General features: G+C 36.8%; 1 protein-coding gene across 2 annotated transcripts in view; it reads right to left on the bottom strand.

The window, feature by feature from the left end:
* Positions 1 to 21,617, bottom strand: part of LOC131043097 (protein trichome birefringence-like 25) — a 38,791-nt gene extending 17,174 nt beyond the window's left edge. Inside the window, exons 1-2 of one of the 2 annotated variants that reach the window (XM_057976442.2) lie at positions 20,808 to 21,617; positions 5,933 to 6,216 (exon numbers count right to left, since the gene is read on the bottom strand). In XM_057976442.2, coding sequence (XP_057832425.1) covers positions 5,933 to 6,216; positions 20,808 to 21,171 — 648 coding nt within the window. In that variant the 5' untranslated portion in view covers positions 21,172 to 21,617. The remainder of the gene's footprint in view (positions 1 to 5,932; positions 6,217 to 20,807) is intronic. The other variant, XM_057976443.2, reaches the window with a different exon arrangement.
* Positions 21,618 to 21,920: the final 303 nt, after the last annotated feature.

The following is a 21,920-nucleotide window of genomic DNA, read 5'->3' as shown; positions in this document are numbered from 1 at the left end:
CTATTGAGACTGCTTATTATACACAAGTAGATTAAATCCTTATCACAGAAATTCACATGATAAAATACATGGGAAATATTGTCAACAAGTACACTGGTTATTTATGTCAAACTACAATTTAAAACCAGTGTTCCACGGCCGTTGGGGATGGGGACACAGGGATGGGTTTCGGGGACAGGGGAACAAAGGGCCTAAGTTTGGGGACAGTGGGGGGATGACGGCGGGGGAGGGGCAAGGGGGGACGGTGCTGATATACATATAGTACTTGAAAAACTAGTTATGAAAAGATGAATAAGAATTATATTTCAAATGGAACTATGACAAATTAGTAAAATAGCAAAATTGCAAATACTAAATACTAAGATTTCTTGAATACTAAATAAAATTTGACAAATGAAATTGTCAAATTGGAGATTTCTATTCTATTGAAAATATGATTTATGATCATGATTCATCATTGGCTTATTAGTTGTTACTTGCTTAAAATTATGGTTTGATGGGGGTTTGGGGGCAACACCAAAACAAGGTTGAGGGTAGCACCCTTGGCAAGGGTCTAGGCAAGAGAAAGAGATGTAGAGATAGGTCTAGATCTTGGGGGTAAGAGAAGAGAGTGAGATAAAGAGAGGTGGAGAGAAGGATTAGAGGGGAAGAGTGACAGGTAGAGAGATAGGCCTAGAGTTGAAGGGAGACAAAGTGAGTGAGATAGAGAGAGCGAAAGAATACTGATAGGAGATTGCTGATTACTGAGATTTGAAACCACTCTCAAACATCCTGCCAATATATACACGAAATATAATTTGAAGTATAAGCCTTTCTTATACTTAAATGTTATATTTCATGTATAAATCTGATGAAGAGAATGAGACTAGCTTGATGACAAGGATGCCATTTTCGCAAATTTTCCACCATTTTTGCTTAGGGTTCAAATTTCTAAGTTGGGGCTATGGGAGACTCCTAGGCGTCCCTGAGACGGCCAGGAGACTCCTAGGACTTCCCAAGACGTCTTGGAGGCATCTGGATGTCCCCGGTGTCACCGGACATCAAGGTGGCGGTGGTGGGACGGCGAGGGACGCCCCATCCCCGTCCCCCGTCTCGGAGACGTCCCTGTCTTAGAGACGCGGGGGTTTGGAGGGGGAAACGCATCCTCATGGTTCACTGTTTAAAACTAAGTGTCAATGTTACACAGCATTTCAAAATTTACAGTTTTCCCCCAACTAATTTAATAAAGCAAATAGATACATGAAAAAGGGCAAATAATGCAGAAACCTGCAGCAGAACCAACAATAAAGACCTGTCATGAAAAATTAGCCTATCCATGGAGGCAATGACAAAAGAAATAATCATTTAAAACAGACACCCAAAAAATGGCTTTTGCAATTTAACTTCTTTTGCTACTATGAACTTGTCATAATAGTTTGATTTGGCCTTAAGCATCCCTCAAACAGCATGGATGAACTCATAATATTCAAGCCTTGAAACATAGCCCTCAAAATGCATGCTTGCTAGGCAATAACTTTGTGACTACTTGCCAAACTCAAGAATAGCTCGCATTGACTTGTAAGTAACTCACTCAATTACTTGAGATTGAGTAGTACCTAAAACTTGTGGCAGATATTTCCCACAAATTTGCAAATTCACTACAATTGTAGGAAAAACTCATTTTTTTGTGAAAAACTTACCCGCAGTTTTTTCCAATGCCCTTTCAAACCCCCATGATTGGTATTTCATGTGCCCTCACTCAAAGTGAAAATCAATTGTAACTTCACATGCCCTTCATCTATTTGAAGCAAACATGATTGGTATTGTTCAATTAGTTGCAACTAGAAAATGTGCCCTTGTTTTGGTGATAGATATAATTGTTGAATTCTTTGTACCATTTGTTGTATTTGTTCATAGTTGTATTCATAGTGTTTGTAAGTGCATTAAGATGGATTGTATCAAAAACTAGAGCTGAACAAGATTGTTTGCACCATTGAATGGTACTAATTTTATTACTATAACATTTCCTTCCTATATGTTCTTTTACTATTTTTTCAAAACAAAATTAATAAGATTAAAACCATACTTCATGACCCAAAATTTTGACTCAAACTTACGACTTAGCAAAAACTTGGGAAAACCCACCAAAAAAAAAAACATAATTACACACAAAATTAGAAACTAATGCATTTAGAAAACATGTAACTCTATTTTGATCATCAATTTGTCATCATTCAAATATTGCATACATCATACGATCCTCAAATCAATAAATGGCATAGTTCCACGAAGTTTCAAAATATGGGGAGCACATTCGGGGACAACATAGGGATAGTGATGACTCAGGGTCTACGAGGCAGAGATCCCATTGGGGTCAAGGGGCATCGTCCCTAGCATGTTCCTTGTCACAGTTCAGGACAAGTTTGTAATGTCCCCATTTTCGGGCAAAAAATAATTAATTAATTATTTCTTGCCCAAAAATGGGGACATTACAAAGTTTGAGGGGTAGAGCACCTACCACTATGACCATATTTAAGGCATTCAAAACCATGTGGGCGTTCATGGTGAGCACCATATTTCATAATTGATCACTATAATTTATATAGGCTTGTGAAGTATACATATTCTATTGCAAATGAAAATAACATCAATTTTAGAGAATGGTTAGTGATCTAGGTTGCTATAATATATTGAAAAATAAATTCATATGTGCAATTGATTATGTAGGCTAACCAAAACTGTAAGAGCTGTTGCTAGCAATCTTAGAGGCTGATTTTACAGGTTGGTTGTGCACCGAAATGGCCCAAGATTGTAATTGCTTTTAATTTAAAGAGTTTAAGTGAGTAATTTTGGGTAATGAATTGCTAGAGTTTCACAACACATGGGTTTCTCCGAGTTAAATCATTTGTCTTCATTTTGTGGTGATTGTCTTGTTCTTAATTACATTTGCAAGTTTCCAGTTCTCAAATCTGTAATTTAGAGACTAGTGTATGGTATAAACATCTCAATTAGCAGGTCAAGTGGGTATGAGAATAGTTCTTTCCTTGTGGAGTTGTGAGTGAATTCGCAGGTACACCATAACAAGAAGTGGAGAAGCCGGTTGCCTTATCAAAGAGCAGTGAGTCCTGAAATTGGAAAAGAGAATGAAAAGGCATGCTGAGAGAAGCAGAACACCTTGATCAAGAAAACAAGGTTCCTGAAGGTAGAAACTGGAGTTGCAAGCATATATCAACCAGTGGAGACTACAGAGAACCTAATAGACGCTCTTGTGGAGAAGTTATACTCATTGGAGGATGCCAAGGGCAAGGGAACTGCCCACTCTGAAGCAGAGGAAAATTTCTATAGTGAATTAGACCTGCCAAGATTATCTCAATGTAAAGCAAATGGCAAGGGCAAGGGAACTGTCCACTCTGAAGTAGAGGAAAATTTATATGGTGAAAAAAGCCTGCCAAAATTACCTAAATTTATAGCCAATGCAAGTGATGTAGAAAGGCTGAAGCATTGGTTTGCAAAAATTGGAGGTACATAAGAATCCTCTTGGTTTGGAAGAAAAAATGTATGCTTTGAGTTGGTTTGAAGGTCTCTTGTATTCTATGTCTTTACGAGAGCAAGTTCCTGTTAAATCTTGGGGTCAAATTAAAAAAATTATTTAGGAAACAATTTAACCCAAAATTTCATGAGGGGAATAAATGTATGGATGTTGAAAAAGCATATTCACATGTTCATAGTGCTCCATCATCCTCAAAGATAAGAGGATGAATTGCCAAGACAAAGAAATCAAGTGCGAGAAGCACAAAGGCAAATCCTACTAGTTATTGTGAATTTGTGACTATTGTGATGTCAAAGGTCATACATATTCAACTTCTTGGAAGCTACATTTAGAAAAGTGCCCATTCTGGAATGGTAGAAAGGGTAAAAGACCATTATGCCTGCAGTTGCTAGTATGGGTGATTGTAGTTTATAAGTTGTTTCTAAAATTGCTTGCTCTACCAAGAAGTTTGATCATTTTACACATGAATTGTTTAACATCAAAATTCATGTTATGGATGTTAAAGTGGATATTATTGTTCACAAGCTAACATTATATCTGAAGAATTGGTTGGAAAACATGGTCTAGAAACTTATGAACACCCCAAGCCTTATGCTTTGGCTTGGATCAGAAATGGTGCTGATTTGTCAATTAGTTGGCAACATGGAGTAAAGTCTGTTGTTTAATCAAATCTTTGTTGATGAAGTGCTGTTGGGTGTTGTGCCTATGGATGTGTGTGGTGTTATGTTTGGCAACAGCTACTTGTGCTTACTAGAAAGTCGCATACTACTCAAGGGTCAACAAGTACTACTTGTGCAAAGGTGTAAAAAGCTTCAAATTGTTTTCTTAGAAGGGCAAGGCCAGGCATAAAGAGGCCCTAAATCTTCATGGAGAGAAGAAATTGAGTGGAAGCAGTAGATAAACACAAGTAAATTTAAATCCATGTTGAAGAATTGCACATTAGAATATTCAAGTCAATTACAGATCATGATTCCTTTTTGAAGCACACTAAGGGAAATATGTTGCAGTGATGCTAATCTGCCACTAACATTTTTTTGAGAGCTACCATTTACGCATTCTTGAGATAGCTATCACTAAATCATTGAGGAAGACTGGAGGACAAATGGAATCTAATGAACTTCTACAAAACCCATAAAGGCCGCATAAACATAATCTTAAGGTATCTACAAAGCTCACAAAGGCTGCATGTATGTATCTTCACTGTTTACACATTTCCAATGAATGAAGTCAAGTATAAGACAACAAAACATCTTAGGACTTATAGAATTGAAGATCAGAAAACAGAATGATTATTGCAGGATAGATAAAAGTTAGAAGTTTAGCCAATAAATGCATTTTAAGATGATAGACAACCTTCTATGAATCCTGTGTGCATGTATATAAGAAATTTTCCTGAGTACATCCCCAGCCTAGAATAACTCATGACGGAATCCTGAATAATTAATAATGTTCAAAGCAGACCCCGATAAAATCATCCAGCATCAGGATTCCAAAATACATGCACAAAATACTTGTCCAGCCAAAAACCAAGTCACCAATAGCATTTTTATATGGGCCAACAAAAGGATAGTTTCAACAGTTATTTAGGAAGTAAAATCAGTGGTTCTTCATGATGCAAAAATAACTTCCAGTTATTCAGCCATAAAAAACAGAAACCAAAAGGTAAAATAAAGTTTATCCTCGACATAGATGCACCTATAAAACACTTAATAAAATGTTGCAGTTATTTAATCTAGCAACAATCATAGCACCAATGAGGATGACTTCAAAAACCGTATTGAAGCAGATTCAAAAGTTGCTTCACAACCAAAAGGAGCTAGATGAGCAGGCCTAGAAAATGGTTGTATTTTTATATAATTTGTATTTCCAGGGTCAATGTTTTAGGCCCTAAATGAAGACACTTTTTCAGATGCTTAGTATGCGATAACATGCCAAAAATGGAACACAGTAGTTTTCTTTGTAGCCACTTTTGTATCAGACAAATGAAACATAGTTTGATATATGTGAAAATAACGGTTTGTAATCTGGACTACAATACTAATATCTGTCTAATGGGCTGAAGCTTTTTGCTATAAAAATCAGCGTAAAACTTTGTAGATCTAAGAAACATTGTTCAGATATTAAAGATTTTGTATCTTAAAATTTAAAGAGACTTAAGCATAACATGCTAAATATATCATGTCTTGGGGTCATGCAATAAAGTCGGCAGACCTAGTGCCCTCTGGTACATTAGACAAATTAATAGTAGTTAATTTTGTAACTATCTTATGAATTATAATGTAAAACTTTCCTTCTGATTAGAATAACAATGGGACGCAAATTATAAATTCACAACAGGTACATAATTTTTCCCCATAAACTGAGGAATATGTGGCAGTTATTAGTTTAAAGTGTTTGTCCAACCTGAGATAAAAGGCAGACAAGGGATTGCATATGGTTGCGCCCAATGGAATCTCCAATGAAAGCCAAGATTTTACCACGCACAAGATTAAGGAAGCCAGCTGCATTGAATTGTGGAAGCTCACAACTATCAGGTCTCCATCTCCAATGTAGATAATCAGTATCTGGGCGTCCATGTTTCATACAGTTTTGATGTTCTTGAATAGCCCGGCAAGTTTCATTTGTATAGAAGGGGCCTGAAGGATCTGGGATCCACTTCCCATTTGATAGATCACATTCACCATCTGCTACAAGAAGGAGATCCAAAAGAAATAAGACCGATAATTGTGAATCTTTTTTTGCATTGACAATTCACTCATTCAATCAGGTAGCTACAGAACCACAGTAGTTCATATATACACTGGAAGTGGAAACAAGCAGATATAAATGCTAAAGTGTCCAATTCCATAGAGGCTATAATTCTAGACTTGCTACCTGAATTTGTTAATAGAGTTGCATTCCCATAATGATGTGTCATAGTATATGGAAAAATTAAATTAGTGACTAATTTTCTTATTATGAATAAATGATTCTAATCGTACACCAAAAAACATTGGAATTGCATCAGTTTAGCATTAGAATTATATGGAGAGCCTCATCTTATTAAAGCTAGGAAACTTACCACTTGAAATTATACTTTCAAGGGACAAACTTCCTACATTAAAAAAAAATTCACCTACATACTATCCTGTAACAGAAAGAGAAAACCCGATTGGCCAGCCATACTTAACACATAGGCCTATTGAGTTGTGGTTGCTTGTGATGTCCCCTATTAGGTTTTGGCTGGTTTTAACCATAATTAATCTATTTCTATACTCTTTAACTTAGAACTAACTTGAGTAAGAGACAAATCTATCTTAACATGAATCAAATCAGTGTCATTCCACAGCTCAATTAATTAATTTATCAATTTAATAAGTAAATTGTTCATCTACCCTACTAGATAATTAATGCTATCATACTAGGTAATTAATTTCATCATCTATAATTCTTAATGCAAAGTGTCACCCTTTGTTACTACTTCAGTTCTAAGGAAGAAGAGGTTGTCTATGTTACCAAAGTGCTTAGATACCAATCTCAATAGGTTTCCCTCAAAGTTTACAGATCCAAGCCCTTACCCTATCTTGGGAAACAACCTATTGACTGGATTTAGTCTGCCCCTCTTGGAAACAAGTCCATCACCTCTCCTTAATTACTGAAAGGAATAGCAAGAATGTATATGTATTAAAGTTCTATCTGATTTTTTTAATCTTGGATTGTTATTCCATTATAATACTGGTTTATAAAGTGAATTCTATTACTGTTACATAATTTACTGTTATCATTATTAGTAAACTTCCAGTTTTATTTACATATAAATATTTGATGGCAGGGATTATTGTTAAGGAAATAAAGCAAGCAAAATAATGAAGCGATTACTATCAAGAAAGACTTAATGCCAAGGAATTTGTGAACAAACTAAATGGTGCGATTGGTCTGGAGTATTATTATATTCAAGTATACATGGCAGTGATTAAGTCTATGACAAAAGGACGCTTCTCTTGGTAAAGATACATACTTTGTAAGGAGCTCCATTTCGTAGGGAAGGTGCCTTTTCAACGGAAGAAGGAAGATATTAAGAATGGTTGCAGCATTGGGAGAAAGAAAAAGGAGGATATAGAGGAGTAATTCTGAAATTATTTTGGAGATGGATTGAGCAAATTGAAAGGGGGGAATGAAGAGCAGATTGAAAGGGGGAAGCACGATAGTGTTCTTATGCAGAATTTTAATAATTATATAAATATTAACAATAATATAATTATTATAATAATTTTCTGGAAACTACTCTGAAGTAATATATAATAAATCATATAATAAGTAATTAATAAATAGGTAACTAATAAATATATAAATGATTTATAATATAATATAATTTATTTATTTGTTTATTTACATGTTCAAATCAGAATAAGGATAGTATATTTATATATATATTTATGATGTAATATAAATAAGATTATATACATACACATATACATATACATATATAGAAATAGAAATTCGCATGAACAAGTAAGGCTGAGATTATAAATCAGATTAGATTATCAATTCAATATTAGAAAGAAGATTATGTTATCACTGATTGGATTCATGTCAAGATAGTTTTGTCTCCTAATCAACTTAAAGTTTAAGTCATAAATATGTTGAGATGGATTAATTATGGTTAAAACAGGCCAAAACTTAGTAAGGGACATTCCATTGCTGTGCCCAATTTTGAAGAAAAAATTTAAACAAGACTTTAAAAAAGCATAGCATTTCCTTCTTGTGTAAATTTGAATACTTGTCTAAATGATATCCACTGATCGTGGGAGAAAATCTGTCGGCTTTCATATCATAAAGAAATTTAATAGCACAACTACAGAATACGTGACTGCTGTGGGCTTTCCCCAGAACCATCTAAAGTTCTCTCCATGCCCTATTTCCCTCTCCCATTTTACAATACCATATTTGTAGCAGTTTCTAAAGTGTCTGCATAGGATTTTTTTAAGAACTTAATCCCAACTAATAATTATATTTTTAAGTATTTCAACTCCTTTATTCATGTTTTGGTGAAGCCTTTTTGGCCAAACTGGGAAATACTGCCTGTCAAGTTGGTCTTAACGATTTTGAAAAACTGTCAATGTATGCTTCTGGATTTGATTGTGTGAATATTTTTGCATCAATGTTTCGGATCACACTCCGTGATCCATTTTTCTCCTTACACTCTCTTTCATCCTGATGATGGATCACGGAGTGCGATCCGAAACATTGATGCAAAAATATTCACACAATCAAATCCAGAAGCATACATTGACAGTTTGAATGGATTGTGGAAATTACTAACATCAATTTTGAAAAACTTAAACTGGCTACAGGAAAGATCAACATCAAGCAACATTTTTAAAACTTATGCTGACATTAAGCATAACTTCTTAATTATTATAGTCAATTAATGTCTAAAATTTTACAATTATGTTAAACAAATGTTAGCATGTGGACAATCAACGTCATGGAGATCCACTTCAGTTGAGAAAGTAGCCAAAGTGACTTGGAAATAGGAATTTCCCATAGATCAATGTGGCGTGGAGCAGAAAGAACTGTGTTCTTGTCAAAAAAGAATCCAAGGTGATCCAGAGCATCTTAAAGAATAATTGAAAAAAGGGTGTATGTAGGCTTCAAAATGAAATAGAAAATCAAGTTTGGTGAAAATGCCAGCTTGTGTAGGTGGCACTTTTGCCACAACTGCTGAGAAAACATTTTCAATGCTGTCAGAAGCAGAATTTTTGTCATTGTGCAGATAGATTGTGGAATATGAAGGATTTTGTCATTTGAATCAACTCTTTTGATCCTTGTCTTCTATTTTGGTGCCATGTTTGAAGAAAATGTTTGAAGGGTTGACTCTCATTGTTTCCTTTATTCTCAAATTCATTTTGTGATTGGAAGTGTAAGAACAAAGGTTTTTAGTTGCAGAGGCACATTGCAAATGTGAGGAGCAACTTTGTGACATTGTCAAGACTCCTAATAGCTCTAAAGGCATTGTAAAAAATACGTACTTGGAATGTTAAGGAGCAAGATGCTCTCTTGCTGGAGTTTTCACCTCTTTAGGGTTTCTCTAAGTGCATTATCTCAGTCTTTGTGTGTGTGTGTTTTGCTTGATAGCATAACTGTTTTATTCTTTTTCCATTAAGTTTTCATAAAGAATGAGTGTGTTGACTGTAACCACATCCATTTTGGGGTGACTTATAGTGTTTCAAGGTTTTATAAGGGTTGAGAACTAAGGCATTCCCTAGGTAATGATTTTTAAGAGAGCATTTCTAGAGTTTTACGAATTAGATGGCATCAGCACTTTGTTGTGAGCATCCTTGAAGTATTTGAAAGGTTATGCCTTCCTCAAGACCGAGTAGAGGTGATAACTGTTGGTGTTGGAAATAAGCCACACCCGGACCGACGATGGACTGGTCCAAGAGGGGCCAGTAGCTCAGTGGTAGAGCACTCCAGCAGCATATGGAAGGTCCTAGGTTCGACTCCTAGCTGGCCCATGTCTCAACATGGTATCAGAGCCAGGTCCAGGGTAGGAGCCCCAAGCACACGAGAGGTGTGGCTTAAGGGGGGGTGTTGGTGTTGGAAATAAGCCACACCCAGACCGACGATGGACTGGTCCAAGAGGGGCCAGTAGCTCAGTGGTAGAGCACTTCAGCAGCGTATGGAAGGTCCTAGGTTCGAGTCCTAGCTGGTCCATGTCTCAACAATAACTTAGTCCCTTTTGAGCCTGAAATTGTAACTAGAGAGTGGGCAAGGACAACTTGGTTGATAACAAGGAAAGGAGATGATGAAGAGGCTCAGATTAAGAAGTTGGATTATGACGTTACCAGAATATCCAGCATAGAAGGTAAGGCTGATAGGTTGCAAAGCATCCACCTAGCAATGACTAAGAAGCTGGGTACCTCCCAAACTCATGAAGAAGAAAGAGAACCTAAGAAAACTTAGTATGATCAAGGAGGAACATCTCACGGAAGCCTCCTCAAAGGGAAGCCTAAGCATTCAGCTTTAAGATGGAGAGGTAAGTGTTAAGAGAAGTTATCAATGGATTTCTCAAATAGAAGCCTACCTTAGCCTCAATGAATTGACTCCACATCAGCAAATTGCATTTGCAGGACTCAAGCTTTTTGGGCACAGGATGATGTGGTATAAAAGCTATGCCCATTCCTTCAAATTTTGTTAAGTGCCACTTATTTTGAAGTGAGAAGACTTCAACTGTTGTTGAAGACGCAATTCTACCCTGTTTGTCAAGAGGAAGAAAGGGTGATGCAATGACACTATTTCCAGGAAAAACAAGGACAAAGTGCTCAGGAGTATACTAGCAAATTCCGAAAAAAGAGTGGAGCAAGTAGTGAATAATGCTTTGGACAGAGAAGTCTTGATGAACTATATAGTTGGGTTGTTTGGACACCAGGTGCAACCTGTTCTGATGGCAAAGCCCCAGGACATTGATCAAGCACGTGCCCAAGCATACTATCTTGAGCTAGACAAGAAGAAGAACTCTTCCTTTAAGAAAAAACAGTAAGATAAGGGGTAACGGCATGGTGCTGACAAAAACAAGAAAAACGTAAATACCACAGCCAAACAAAGGATAAGGACAGGGGTAATGGACAATTCCATTGTTCTCATTGCAAGAAGGACAAACATATGGATGATAGATGTTGGAAACTACATCCCAACTAAGCACCATCATGGAAGAAGAAGAGACACAAACAAACCACCTATTTGAGCAATGGCAATGAAAAAGATTGTGCTTTGCAATAATGAGAAGTTGTCTAGTGCCACAGTTCCTAAGGGGGCATGTATGATGAAAAAGTTCCAAAAAGGCAGAACTCACAAATATGTGTTCCAAATCAAAATCCAAGAACAAGAATGTAGATGCACTTTTTGCCACATGTTTGCAGGCAAATCTTACTTCCCAAAATCTTGTTGAGGAACTTGGATTTCCAACCATGGATCATCTTCAACCATATTCACTTGGTTGGCTAAATCAAGTCAAGAAGTAATGCAACCTGCACTTTCACATAAATTCTGAGCTTAAGGATGATGTACTCGTAGATGTGATCCCACGAGATGTGTGTGTAGTCATTTTTGAGAGTCCCTACCTATATGTGCATGATGCCATCTATTTTAAGACAAGAAATCAGTATAGACTCATTTGAATAGTGAAGATTACACCTTAAGCTCATACATGGGAAATTAAAAAATCTCTATGATTTGTGCATCTCAAGCCAACAGGCTTATCAATGCAAGTGAGAAATTTGCTCTCTTGTTGCTAAGAGGAAAGGGAGAGAAAGATGGGACTGAGATTAAGAAACTACATGGGCTGCACACTCTTCAAGAACAGTGAGAAATAGGTGAGATTGTCGGGCAATTTTCAGAGTTGTTCTTGGAGCCTAAAGGTCTGCCCCCTCGGCATGCCATAGAGCCTGAAATCCAATTGTTGCCTGATTGCATTTTGTCAAACATAGAGCTGTACCATCAAAGTGTAATTGAGGCTAATTAAGTCAAGTTGCAACCGAAGGCATTCATAGAAAGAGGTGTGATAATGCCAAGCACATCACCTTCTGGTTCTCCAATTGTGATAGCACCGAAGAAAGATGGAAAATCACATATGTGTGTTGATTACTAGGCTCTGAACAATATTAGCATCAAAACTAGGTATCTGCTGCCCTGTATAGATGATTTGCTCGATCAACTTCAATACACAACATACTTTACCGGATTTAAAATCAGGGTATCATCAAGTCCATATCAACAAAGATGTATGGAAAACAGTGTGCAAGACCCAAGGTGTCTAAGAGTGCCTCATTCCATCCTTTGGATTGTGCAATGCTCCAACAACTTTAATACAGTTGATGAATGAGGTATTAAGACCCCTAAAAGATTCTTGTTTTTGTTTACTTAGATGATATCTTGGATTTTAGAAAGAAATATGAAGAGCATGTTTCCCATCTCAAGAAAGTGTTACAATTCTTGAATCTAACAAATTTGTGTTGAATTAATAGAAGTGTGTTTTACTTTACAAAGACCTCAATTTTGTACGTTGGACACATGACAAGCAATGGTGAGATAAGAATTCATCCCTTGAAGACTGAGGCCATAATGAATTGGCCAAAGTCCATGTCCATAATGAAGACTAGAAACTTTGTTGGGGCAATTCAATACCCTAAGAAATTTGTCAAGTCTTTCTCAATACAGCACTGCTCCATTGCATGCCATCACAGGGGCTGCAAAAAGCTTTCATTGGGGTACAAGACATAGTGTATATTTGATCTCAAGAACAAAATCAGTCATGCACCCATGCTTGCTTTGCCTAATCTCCAGCTACCATTTGAGGTTGAGACTGATGCTAGTGACAACACCATGGGAGAAGACTGGTATGCTTATCATTCTGAATCGTTCAAAACTACTCCCCTAAACTAAAGTACAAAAGACAAAGTTGTAAGCTTTAGTCTCAATAGTAAAAAAGTGAAAATCTTACCTCATGGGCAAGGAAATAATGGTTCGGATCATCAACCATTGCAATATTTGCAAGCACAAACAAAGCTCTAACAATCTCATCACAAGTTGATGGGATTTTTGCAACAATTTCATCTTGTGATAAGGAATAAGCACAATGTGACAAATAAGGTGGCTGATATGCTCTTCACCACCTCTTCTCTCAGCACCAAGTACACTTTCATTGTTGGAACCATATTTGCAAATGAAGTTTATGTTGAAAATTATGCACATGATATGAAGATTTCAGCAAGAAGTACCAACAAATCAAAAGGGGTAAGACGGCTGATTTTGAGCCAAACCTAGACTTTCAAAAGGAGTAAGATGGCCAATTTTGAGCCAAACTTAGACTACTACCACAAGGATGGTTTCTGTTTCAAAACAAGAAAGTTGTGTGTACCTAATGAGAGAAGGTTGCTGTTTGTGAGTAAAACTCATAGTTCACAAGTTGCAGGGCATTTTGGAGTGACAAAGATGTTGGCCAACCTTCAGCAGTATGTATGGTGGCCATGCATTAGAGCAGATGTGTCAAAGTTTATAAGGGGCTGCAAGTTATATAGTATAGGCAAGCCAAGTAATAGGAAACTTGGGCTGTACCAACCCTTGCCCACACTTAAAAGACCGTGGATGAGCATCTCCATGGATTTTGCAGGCAGTCTTCCAGTGTCAAAACATGATCATGACTATCTTTTTTCTGTGGTGGACTGGATTATTAAGATGTGTTTGCTGATTGTTTGGAAGAAGACTCAAATGGACGTGATGCAGCAGATCTTTTCTTCAAGCATGCAGGGATGCACTTTGGAATTGTAAAGAGCATCATCTCAAATAAGGATGTTCATTTCTTAGGCAAGTTTTGGTGAATATTTATTAAGGGGGTAGCTCGATCCAAGGTTGAAATGGTCAACCGTCTTCCATCCTCAAATGGAAGTGGTGAATGGGACTTTAATCCAGCTGCTATGTGGGTACAATCAGAGGTTTCCAAAAGGCCAGGATGAGAACTCGCATACATTCAACACTCCTATAACAGGGCAGTTCACTCATTTACAAAACTGTCTCCATTTGAGGTATGTTTCAGGTATCTACCCAGTAGAGTATTTCATATTTGTTTTGGACAATCCAATGAAGGGTTTGAAAAAAGTGATTCAAAGGTGCAAGAGGCTGAGAAATTCATAGATATGGTGAGGTAAAATACACAGAAAAGTGATTCAAAGGTGCAATAGGCTGAAAAATTAACAAATAGGGTGGAGTAAATACACCTCCATCTACAAGAACGGCTCAAGGAATCTCATGCCAAGTACAAGTGATGGCATGATCAACTTGCAACACAAGTACCAAGTTGGTGACAAGGTTTGGGTGTACTTGGAGAACTAGATATTTCAAGGACCAATAATGAAGCTAAAACCAACTAGTTGTGTTCTTATTCAAATTGTTGAGCAAGTGGGAGAGAAAATTGTTCAGTTAGACCTTCCTCCTAACATGAAGATGTACTCAATAATCACCATAAGCAAGCTTCAATTGCTTGCACCTTCTATGTTTGATGAAGAAGAAGATCTTGTGTTGCCTTCAATGGATGATTTGGCTCCAAGTGGACAAGAGGAGCTAGAAGGTGACATGGTTCTAGAAAATAAGGTGAGAAGAACAAGAAGAGGTGAGCTGGAGAAATGGTAGGTAGAGTTGAAAAGTCAAGTTCTAAGAAAAGCGAAATGATATCCGAAAGATGATGTGAAGAAGAAGTTCCCACATTTGCTAAGTCCCTAAGATTTTGAGAACTATAAGTCTCCTAAAAGGGAGGCATGATTTGAAATTCAGACCTAATGTGTTGATACATTAGTTTCTTAGAGATCTAGTGTTGGCATTGTGTTGTCATTGATGTCAACCGGTATTGCAGGTTATCGGTAGAGTGTGTCAGCCGGTATGAAGAAGATTGAACTGGCATAAAGAAGACAGGAACGGTGGAAGAGAAGTATGTTATGAGTTGACGGATGATATCACCGGTATGAGGTGAGATGCAGGAGTGTGTTGGCACGCTTGAGTGATAACCGGTAAGGCATAAACCGGTATGAAGGCTGGCTGTTTGTCTATGATGAAGAGACGGAATGTTATATGAATCATAACAACACCTGGTGAGTAGAACAAAAAGAATGGCATGAAGACATATCGGAAGGCAAGATGAATTGTCAGGAGGATATGTTGCCGGTAAGAGTGATTGTTTAGTATGTTGGACATACCGGTAAGGGTTTGTACCGGTAGAAGGACTTGCCGGATGTTCAAGTTTGAACCGACCCTATGTCGGTGTGTTGAATGTATGTTGATGTGTGCCCCGAGGAGCTAAAGTGGAAAACATGCAAAGGTCGGTGAAATGTTCATCGACATGGTTGTCTGTGTAGTAGGTGGTCATTAAATGATAAAACCGCAAATCACGGGTTGATAACAGACTGATGCGGCTCGAGGAAGAATGAACGACAGAGAATGATCAGACAACTGAGGGATTGTGTTTGAAGCATGAAATACAATTGTAGATTGACCTCGAGAAAGAAACAGTTGGATCATAAATGCGTCGACAGATTTCAAGGCCAGAAAACAAGGTTAGGTTTGCTACTTTTGGCAAACATGCTTTGGACAAATGAAAAACGTGTGATGATTTATCCCTTCAAAGCAGGTGAGCGATCCAAGGTAGATCGCATCAAATTGGATACAGATTTGATAGAAGGGAAACCCTAACCGTCCTAAGTTTGAATTAGTTTTTCGCGGGAAGCCTCAAGTTTAAAAATGTCGACCTAAGACTGATATGAGATGATGCTGGAGAATGGAAGTGTGTGGGCAAAGTCTGTTTGAGTGAAAATTAAGAAAAATCTGAAGTGTTTGTGTACCAGTGAGAAGGAAAGAGAAAAACAATGTAAAGGACAAACCGACAGAGTAAGTGAAGAACACAGAGGTGTCAAAACCGACAGAGGCAAAACCTGGCAAAGTGTGGTCAAGTGTGAATTGAATCCAACAGTCAGAGGGAGAGAAGTTTTAGCAGAGTAAGAATCTGCAGAAAGGCATTGTTGCAAGGTGTGTGGAGTTTTCATAGACCAGTAAGATTGAAACGGATAGTGCAGAGTATTGAAGGGTTGCAAAACTTCATTTGCAACAGGGAATTTATTTGTGTATGTGAATCTTCATATTTTCTTCACTAAGTAGGTGCTTAGTGCAGGGGTTGTAGCTCCTTTAGGTTGTAGCCTATAAACTGATTAGGGGTCGGTGCTCCTTTGAGTCGGTGCTCATAAATCAGGGGTTGGTGCTCCTTGGGTTGGTGCCCTAAAATTGTAATCAAATCATTTTCATTGTGAGGCTGGATTGGAGCAGAAGATCTCTAGCAGCTATTCTCACCGATGTTTTTCCCACATTGGGTTTTCCTCGTATATTTGGTGTTATGTGATGCATTCTTGTGTATGTGTTATATTGATTTTATAGCAAATCCTTTAACACACTCAGTTTGCATTGTTTGGTTTACCGGTCAACACTCTGTTTGTTTTATATTGTACTGGTATATCCCTGATTAGGAAAGAAATGTTTAAATCATTGATTCACCCCCCTCACAGTGATCCATTGTGTCCAACATCTAGTCCAGTTAAGAAAGTTGTTGAAGTGACTCTTAGAGCCATGGGATTTGCTAAAGACTAGTGTGGTTTATAATAGAAAGTGTTATGTCCTTGTCAAAGGAGCATCCAAGGTGATCCAAAGCATCTTGGAGAATACTTGAAACAAGGGTGCAAGATCCAAAATGAAGTAAAAAATCAAGTTTGGTGGAATTGCCAATATGTGGTGACAGCAATTTTGTCATCAATTGCAGCACCACTTTGTACGAAGTAGAATTTGCAACATTGTGCAAACAAAATGTGGAATATGAATGTAATGTCCCTGTAGAAACTCAAAATATTTTGAAACCACACTGTTGATTCAGGAAATAGAGAAAAGGTCACGCAAGATAATAGCATCCGAATCATGCTTTAGAAAAATAACAAAAGTTCAAGCCACCAAAGTTATATGTAACCTCATTTTATTTCATAGAAATTGAGGTGAGAGATCAGACTGCTTAGCACCCTAGTTTTGAGGGTCTGACTTTACCCAACTGCTTTCCTCTAAAGGTAAGACACATCCCAATCACTCTTGTAAAAAAAATGCATGTAAATCTTCAAAATTCAAGAAACAAGATTTTTCCAAACCACATAACAACAAAAACCTTTATAATATTTTATCGTTTGATCTACAGTTCTTGATTTGGAAGTGAATTGCAGTGCTGACAACAAGGTGCTAACCACGAAAGCAAACAAATTATGTAATTTCCAAACAGAGGACATCTAAATGGTTGCATTTTCATACTTGAAAAATATGGGATAACTTTAACATCAAAACGAATCAGATAGTTGTCTCATTTACTGAAAAGGCATTGTGAAGTGAATATAGTAAAGCCTTGGAGTTGTTGGTATGTGACAGAAACAAAGCCCTGGCTTGTTTCTGGGAGTCCATATATTCACCTAGAAGCTTTGATCTATCAAATTGGGATTATCCCAGTGGTTAGGCTTTGTAAACACTAGCCTTAATCTTTAAACTCAAGAAAATGGAATGAAAACACAAATGCTCTACAATACTGAACACTGGCTTTGTAAACACTAACCTTAATCTTTAAACTCAAGAAAATGGAATGAAAAGACAAATGCTCTACAATACTGACCACCATTGGCAAACCTTTCTGCTGCACCATGCAGAGAGCCCTTGAATCCTTAAATCAATGCATATATAACACAGGGCCAATTTACACTGTACAAGATACGCACTGCTGTCATTAGAAAGAAAATTCACTTTTCCTTCGATTGTCTGCCAGTAAATTCAAATTGTAATGTCCAGCCCTTAATAATCAGATCTATTATGCAAAATCCATCTTTGGTATATCCTATCATGTTCACAAAGAAGAGTCAAGTCCTAGGCATACTTGCATTACATCCTAACATGATAACAAAATGACCATAATGCCCTTATTATGCATACTGCTAACAGATGGCATTCTCGTTGTATAGGCAAAGTTGTATATAAATAGTGGCAATGACATACTATAAAAATCCCCATGCTTCATTGTCTATCTGAAAATCAAGACAAGAAATGTCAAGACAACTTTTGCCAAATATAACGGTAATAGCAGAATGATGTATTGCAGTATCTGGAAAGAGAATAAGTTTTGGAATACATTTGAAATGCAAAGCTCAAATGTGTAAATGCCATTGCAATGAGAAGTACACAAATCAAAGTGGAATACATATTGAGCTTTCCTCAACTCAAAATCTCTCCTAGGAGTAATGAGTGAACACCTTTCAGCCTAACTTACCTGAAAGAAGAATGAGAGGCATATAGGCAGAAAGGCTGAGAAGCTAATAAGCAGAAAGGCTTATAATTATAAATTCTGGAATCCCTGCTGCATTGACAAAGTGAATATAGTCTAGAAGTTGCCTGGCTCGAATTCAGTAACTCTAATTTCCTGAGACCCCAGGGTGTTTATTGAGAAACATGTTTTCCATCAAATCAAAGAAATTCTTAAGACTTTGTAAAGAAATTGTTACAGCATTGTCCAATGCTTATCTCAAAACGGAGACTAAGGCTCCTAAAATGTGGAATGATAAATTTCCTTGCCTTAACCTGGAAATATCTCCTCAGTGTAACAACTCTGCAAAGGAAGTTGCAGCTAATAATGCAGATGGATGGCAGAGCAGACAGGAACTGGCTGACATTTCAAAAGAACCTCAGAATGTATGTCGGGCAATAATGACCCATTATTAGGTGTAGTTACAGCTGCATGTGCACAAAATCACCTGTCACTACCAAGCTATATAGATTTTGTGCTTCTTGGACTTCGGTATTTGGTAATACTAATTGTTAATGTTGATTCTTGATCTATTGTGGCACTTTTGTAATTTTCAGAAAGGCTGATTCGTAAACTTAAGGGATAATTAATATGTCTCCTCTGGTTCCACACCCTTTGATTAAGGTCAATGCATTCATACTGGTTCTGGTTCTAGTGTAAATAGGATCAATCATTAATGTACTCTATTTTTTGTAATTAATAGTGTATATGATACTTATTTCAGGAAAATAGACTTCAAATGTGTCATAACTTGCCATGTGACAGTTGATGTTTTCTAGTATGGTTCTAATTAATTTTCTTGGCTAAACCAAAGTGCAAGTTTTGTTAAGGTTAAAGGTAAGAGTAAAGACAACATGATATTTATATAGATCAGGATTTTGACTGTGGTTTGAATTAAAAAATTAGATATGAATTTTCTGAAGTCTGTCAGAAGAAAAATTCCTACCAATACTTGCATATTCATGATGGATGTTCATCTATTAGTTGTTTCCTGAATTTTCAGGAAGAACATCCCATAAAATGAGCCACACAACATAATCTGTTCCAATGCAAACTTGCAAGTCTTACCTCCAAATTAATTTTTGGATATATGTAGGAAATGTTTTGCAAACAGCAAAAGCTTCCTGATACAATTCAAAATGTATTCCACTTACCACTCAGAGTTGACAGATGTTACATCCTTCACCAATTTGATCGAGTTTCAACTAATAATGGGAAGGATGGGGCTTTCATTAGTCAACAAACTCAGAGTTATTAGTACAACAGTTCTATTGGAGGCAAAGAAAGTATGCAGCAATTTGTTCATATGATGTTTTTCTATAATCTTTAAATGAAAATAAGACAAATTACAGTGAATAATTTCCACCCACCATCACATAATGTAAATGCAATTTTCTAGCCCTCATCTGAACAGAACTCAAACTGCAAACAGCATCAGAAATCATACCACATCTACAAACACTAAATGGGCCCTAGCACCAGAAATGGATGTGCATGTGTTTCAGCCTTCCCTTTCCTCCATAGCCTTGGGGAACTGGTGCACTTTCAACTTTCCATTTACAACTCCTTTTAGTACAGTTCCTAAATAATAGAATCATTGAACTCAATTCTAGACAATAAATAACGATTCATTGACAAACCTAAATCTCAAGCACAAGGGGACCGAGAACTATTCTTAGTCTTAACCAAGCCAATTTTACCAATATCAGTCAGTCTTAACTAGATCTTGGTATCATACTTTTGATATTCCCAAATGGGTATTTTGAAATCTTAACACGAGAAGTACATAGATTTTCATTATCTAGCATAAATGGCTGCGGGCTCACCCAAATCCATATTTTGGCATAATTGGATGCGCGTATCAATTTCAGGCTATCTTTATAGACTATATTTTTGTAAATTGCCTTCTAATTTCATAAATTCCGTCAGTAAGTTTTCAGACCGAAAAAAACAAAAAAAACAAAAAAACAAGAAAAACGAGAATTAAATTTACTTTAAATCTTCTCTTAAAAATTTATTCACTAGTGAACACATGCCAAGTTTTCCATATAAGAGATGCTAAAACTTATTAAATTAAAATCGTGTAGTTTTCCTCATTCCCGACCTTCAATTCATTCTTATTTGAGCTTGAAAAATGCAACTACAGTTCAATACTTGTCAAAAAAAATATCAACACCATAAAGTTTTCCATGATCCATATCTCAACACAAACAGAATGTGAGTATCCATATCTTAAATTAACGGGGTGCCAGCTCTGCAAATTTCACTCCCTAACGCACAAACATAAACGCAACCCGCATTTAAACCCAGGCTACAACAAAAAAATGAAGCAAATGAGATCCACAATGTGCAAAAATAGTGCCATTGAACCAATTTGCTTACCTCCACTGCTGAAAGTGCTGTTATGATCACCATTAGTGCCTTCAATGCTGTTATGTTTATTCAAAGTTCCTCCAATGCTGTTGACACTGTTGTTTGGTTTTGTATATTGCTCCAAGGATATGGGAGCAGGATTGGATCTGTTGTTTGCAGTTTGATGTGACGAATCATCAACTGGAGTGTCGGGTTCGTAGACAGCTTGGTCATGCCAGAAGTATGCACGAACAACTGCAAAAGGAATGAGGGCAATCACAAACCATATGAAGAGATATCTCCTTTGGAGAAGAAATGCACTCCAATCCCCATGTGGCTGTGCGCCAATCCCCTTCGTTCCTCCATTGCTGCAGTTGTGTTGATGGGCTTTCATGATCTCAAGCTAAAACTACACAAATGTGAGCACAGAAATGAAATGGGTTGCAGCACCTTCAGTTATGTCTGAATGCGAGGGGATAAGAGTGCTTGAGCAGGAAATTTAATTGGTGAACTAATAGCAATTAATGTGAGGTCAAGATGTTCAGCTGTCCTCTTAAAATGATTGGAGACATTAAATTCAGTAAGCAGTATATACCATGAGTAAGTTTAAGTCTCGATCATCTCTCTAATGGTTACTTAATTGCGATTGTTTGTTCAGAAAAATGTGGCCAGATGAAAATGAGGTTTTCCCCGAATCTTTGTATTTGATGTGAAGTTTCTAGCTTCTGCTATGATTGAATACTCATTGATGGGAAGATATTGAAGCAAGGAAACAACACTCTTTCATTATGGGTTAGAAAGGGTTTGGATTTATCATGCAGATCCATTTTAAAACACTCTCGTCCTATAGGGAATGTGAGTACGGTTAACATTTCCCTATAATTGTTGTTAAGTCGAAACAATGCAATTATAAGAATAAGAATAACGGTTGTTAAGTTGCTTTATAGATCAATATTAGGGTAATTTGTTGAGGAGATTCAATTTAACAGGTAGAAATTTTTAATTTCATAATTACAAGATTTTTTAACAATTCTTTTTCGTAAAGTACAAAATTTAAATATATATTTAAGAATTATATTTTAATTTTATGAAAGTTTGTTGATGAGATTTATTTATTACTTATTATTTTGTACGTGCTATGTT

The sequence above is a fragment of the Cryptomeria japonica genome, chromosome 5 (assembly GCF_030272615.1).
Source record: "Cryptomeria japonica chromosome 5, Sugi_1.0, whole genome shotgun sequence".
Classification (NCBI taxonomy): Eukaryota; Viridiplantae; Streptophyta; class Pinopsida; order Cupressales; family Cupressaceae; genus Cryptomeria; species Cryptomeria japonica.
This window is presented reverse-complemented; position numbering and strand designations above follow the sequence as displayed.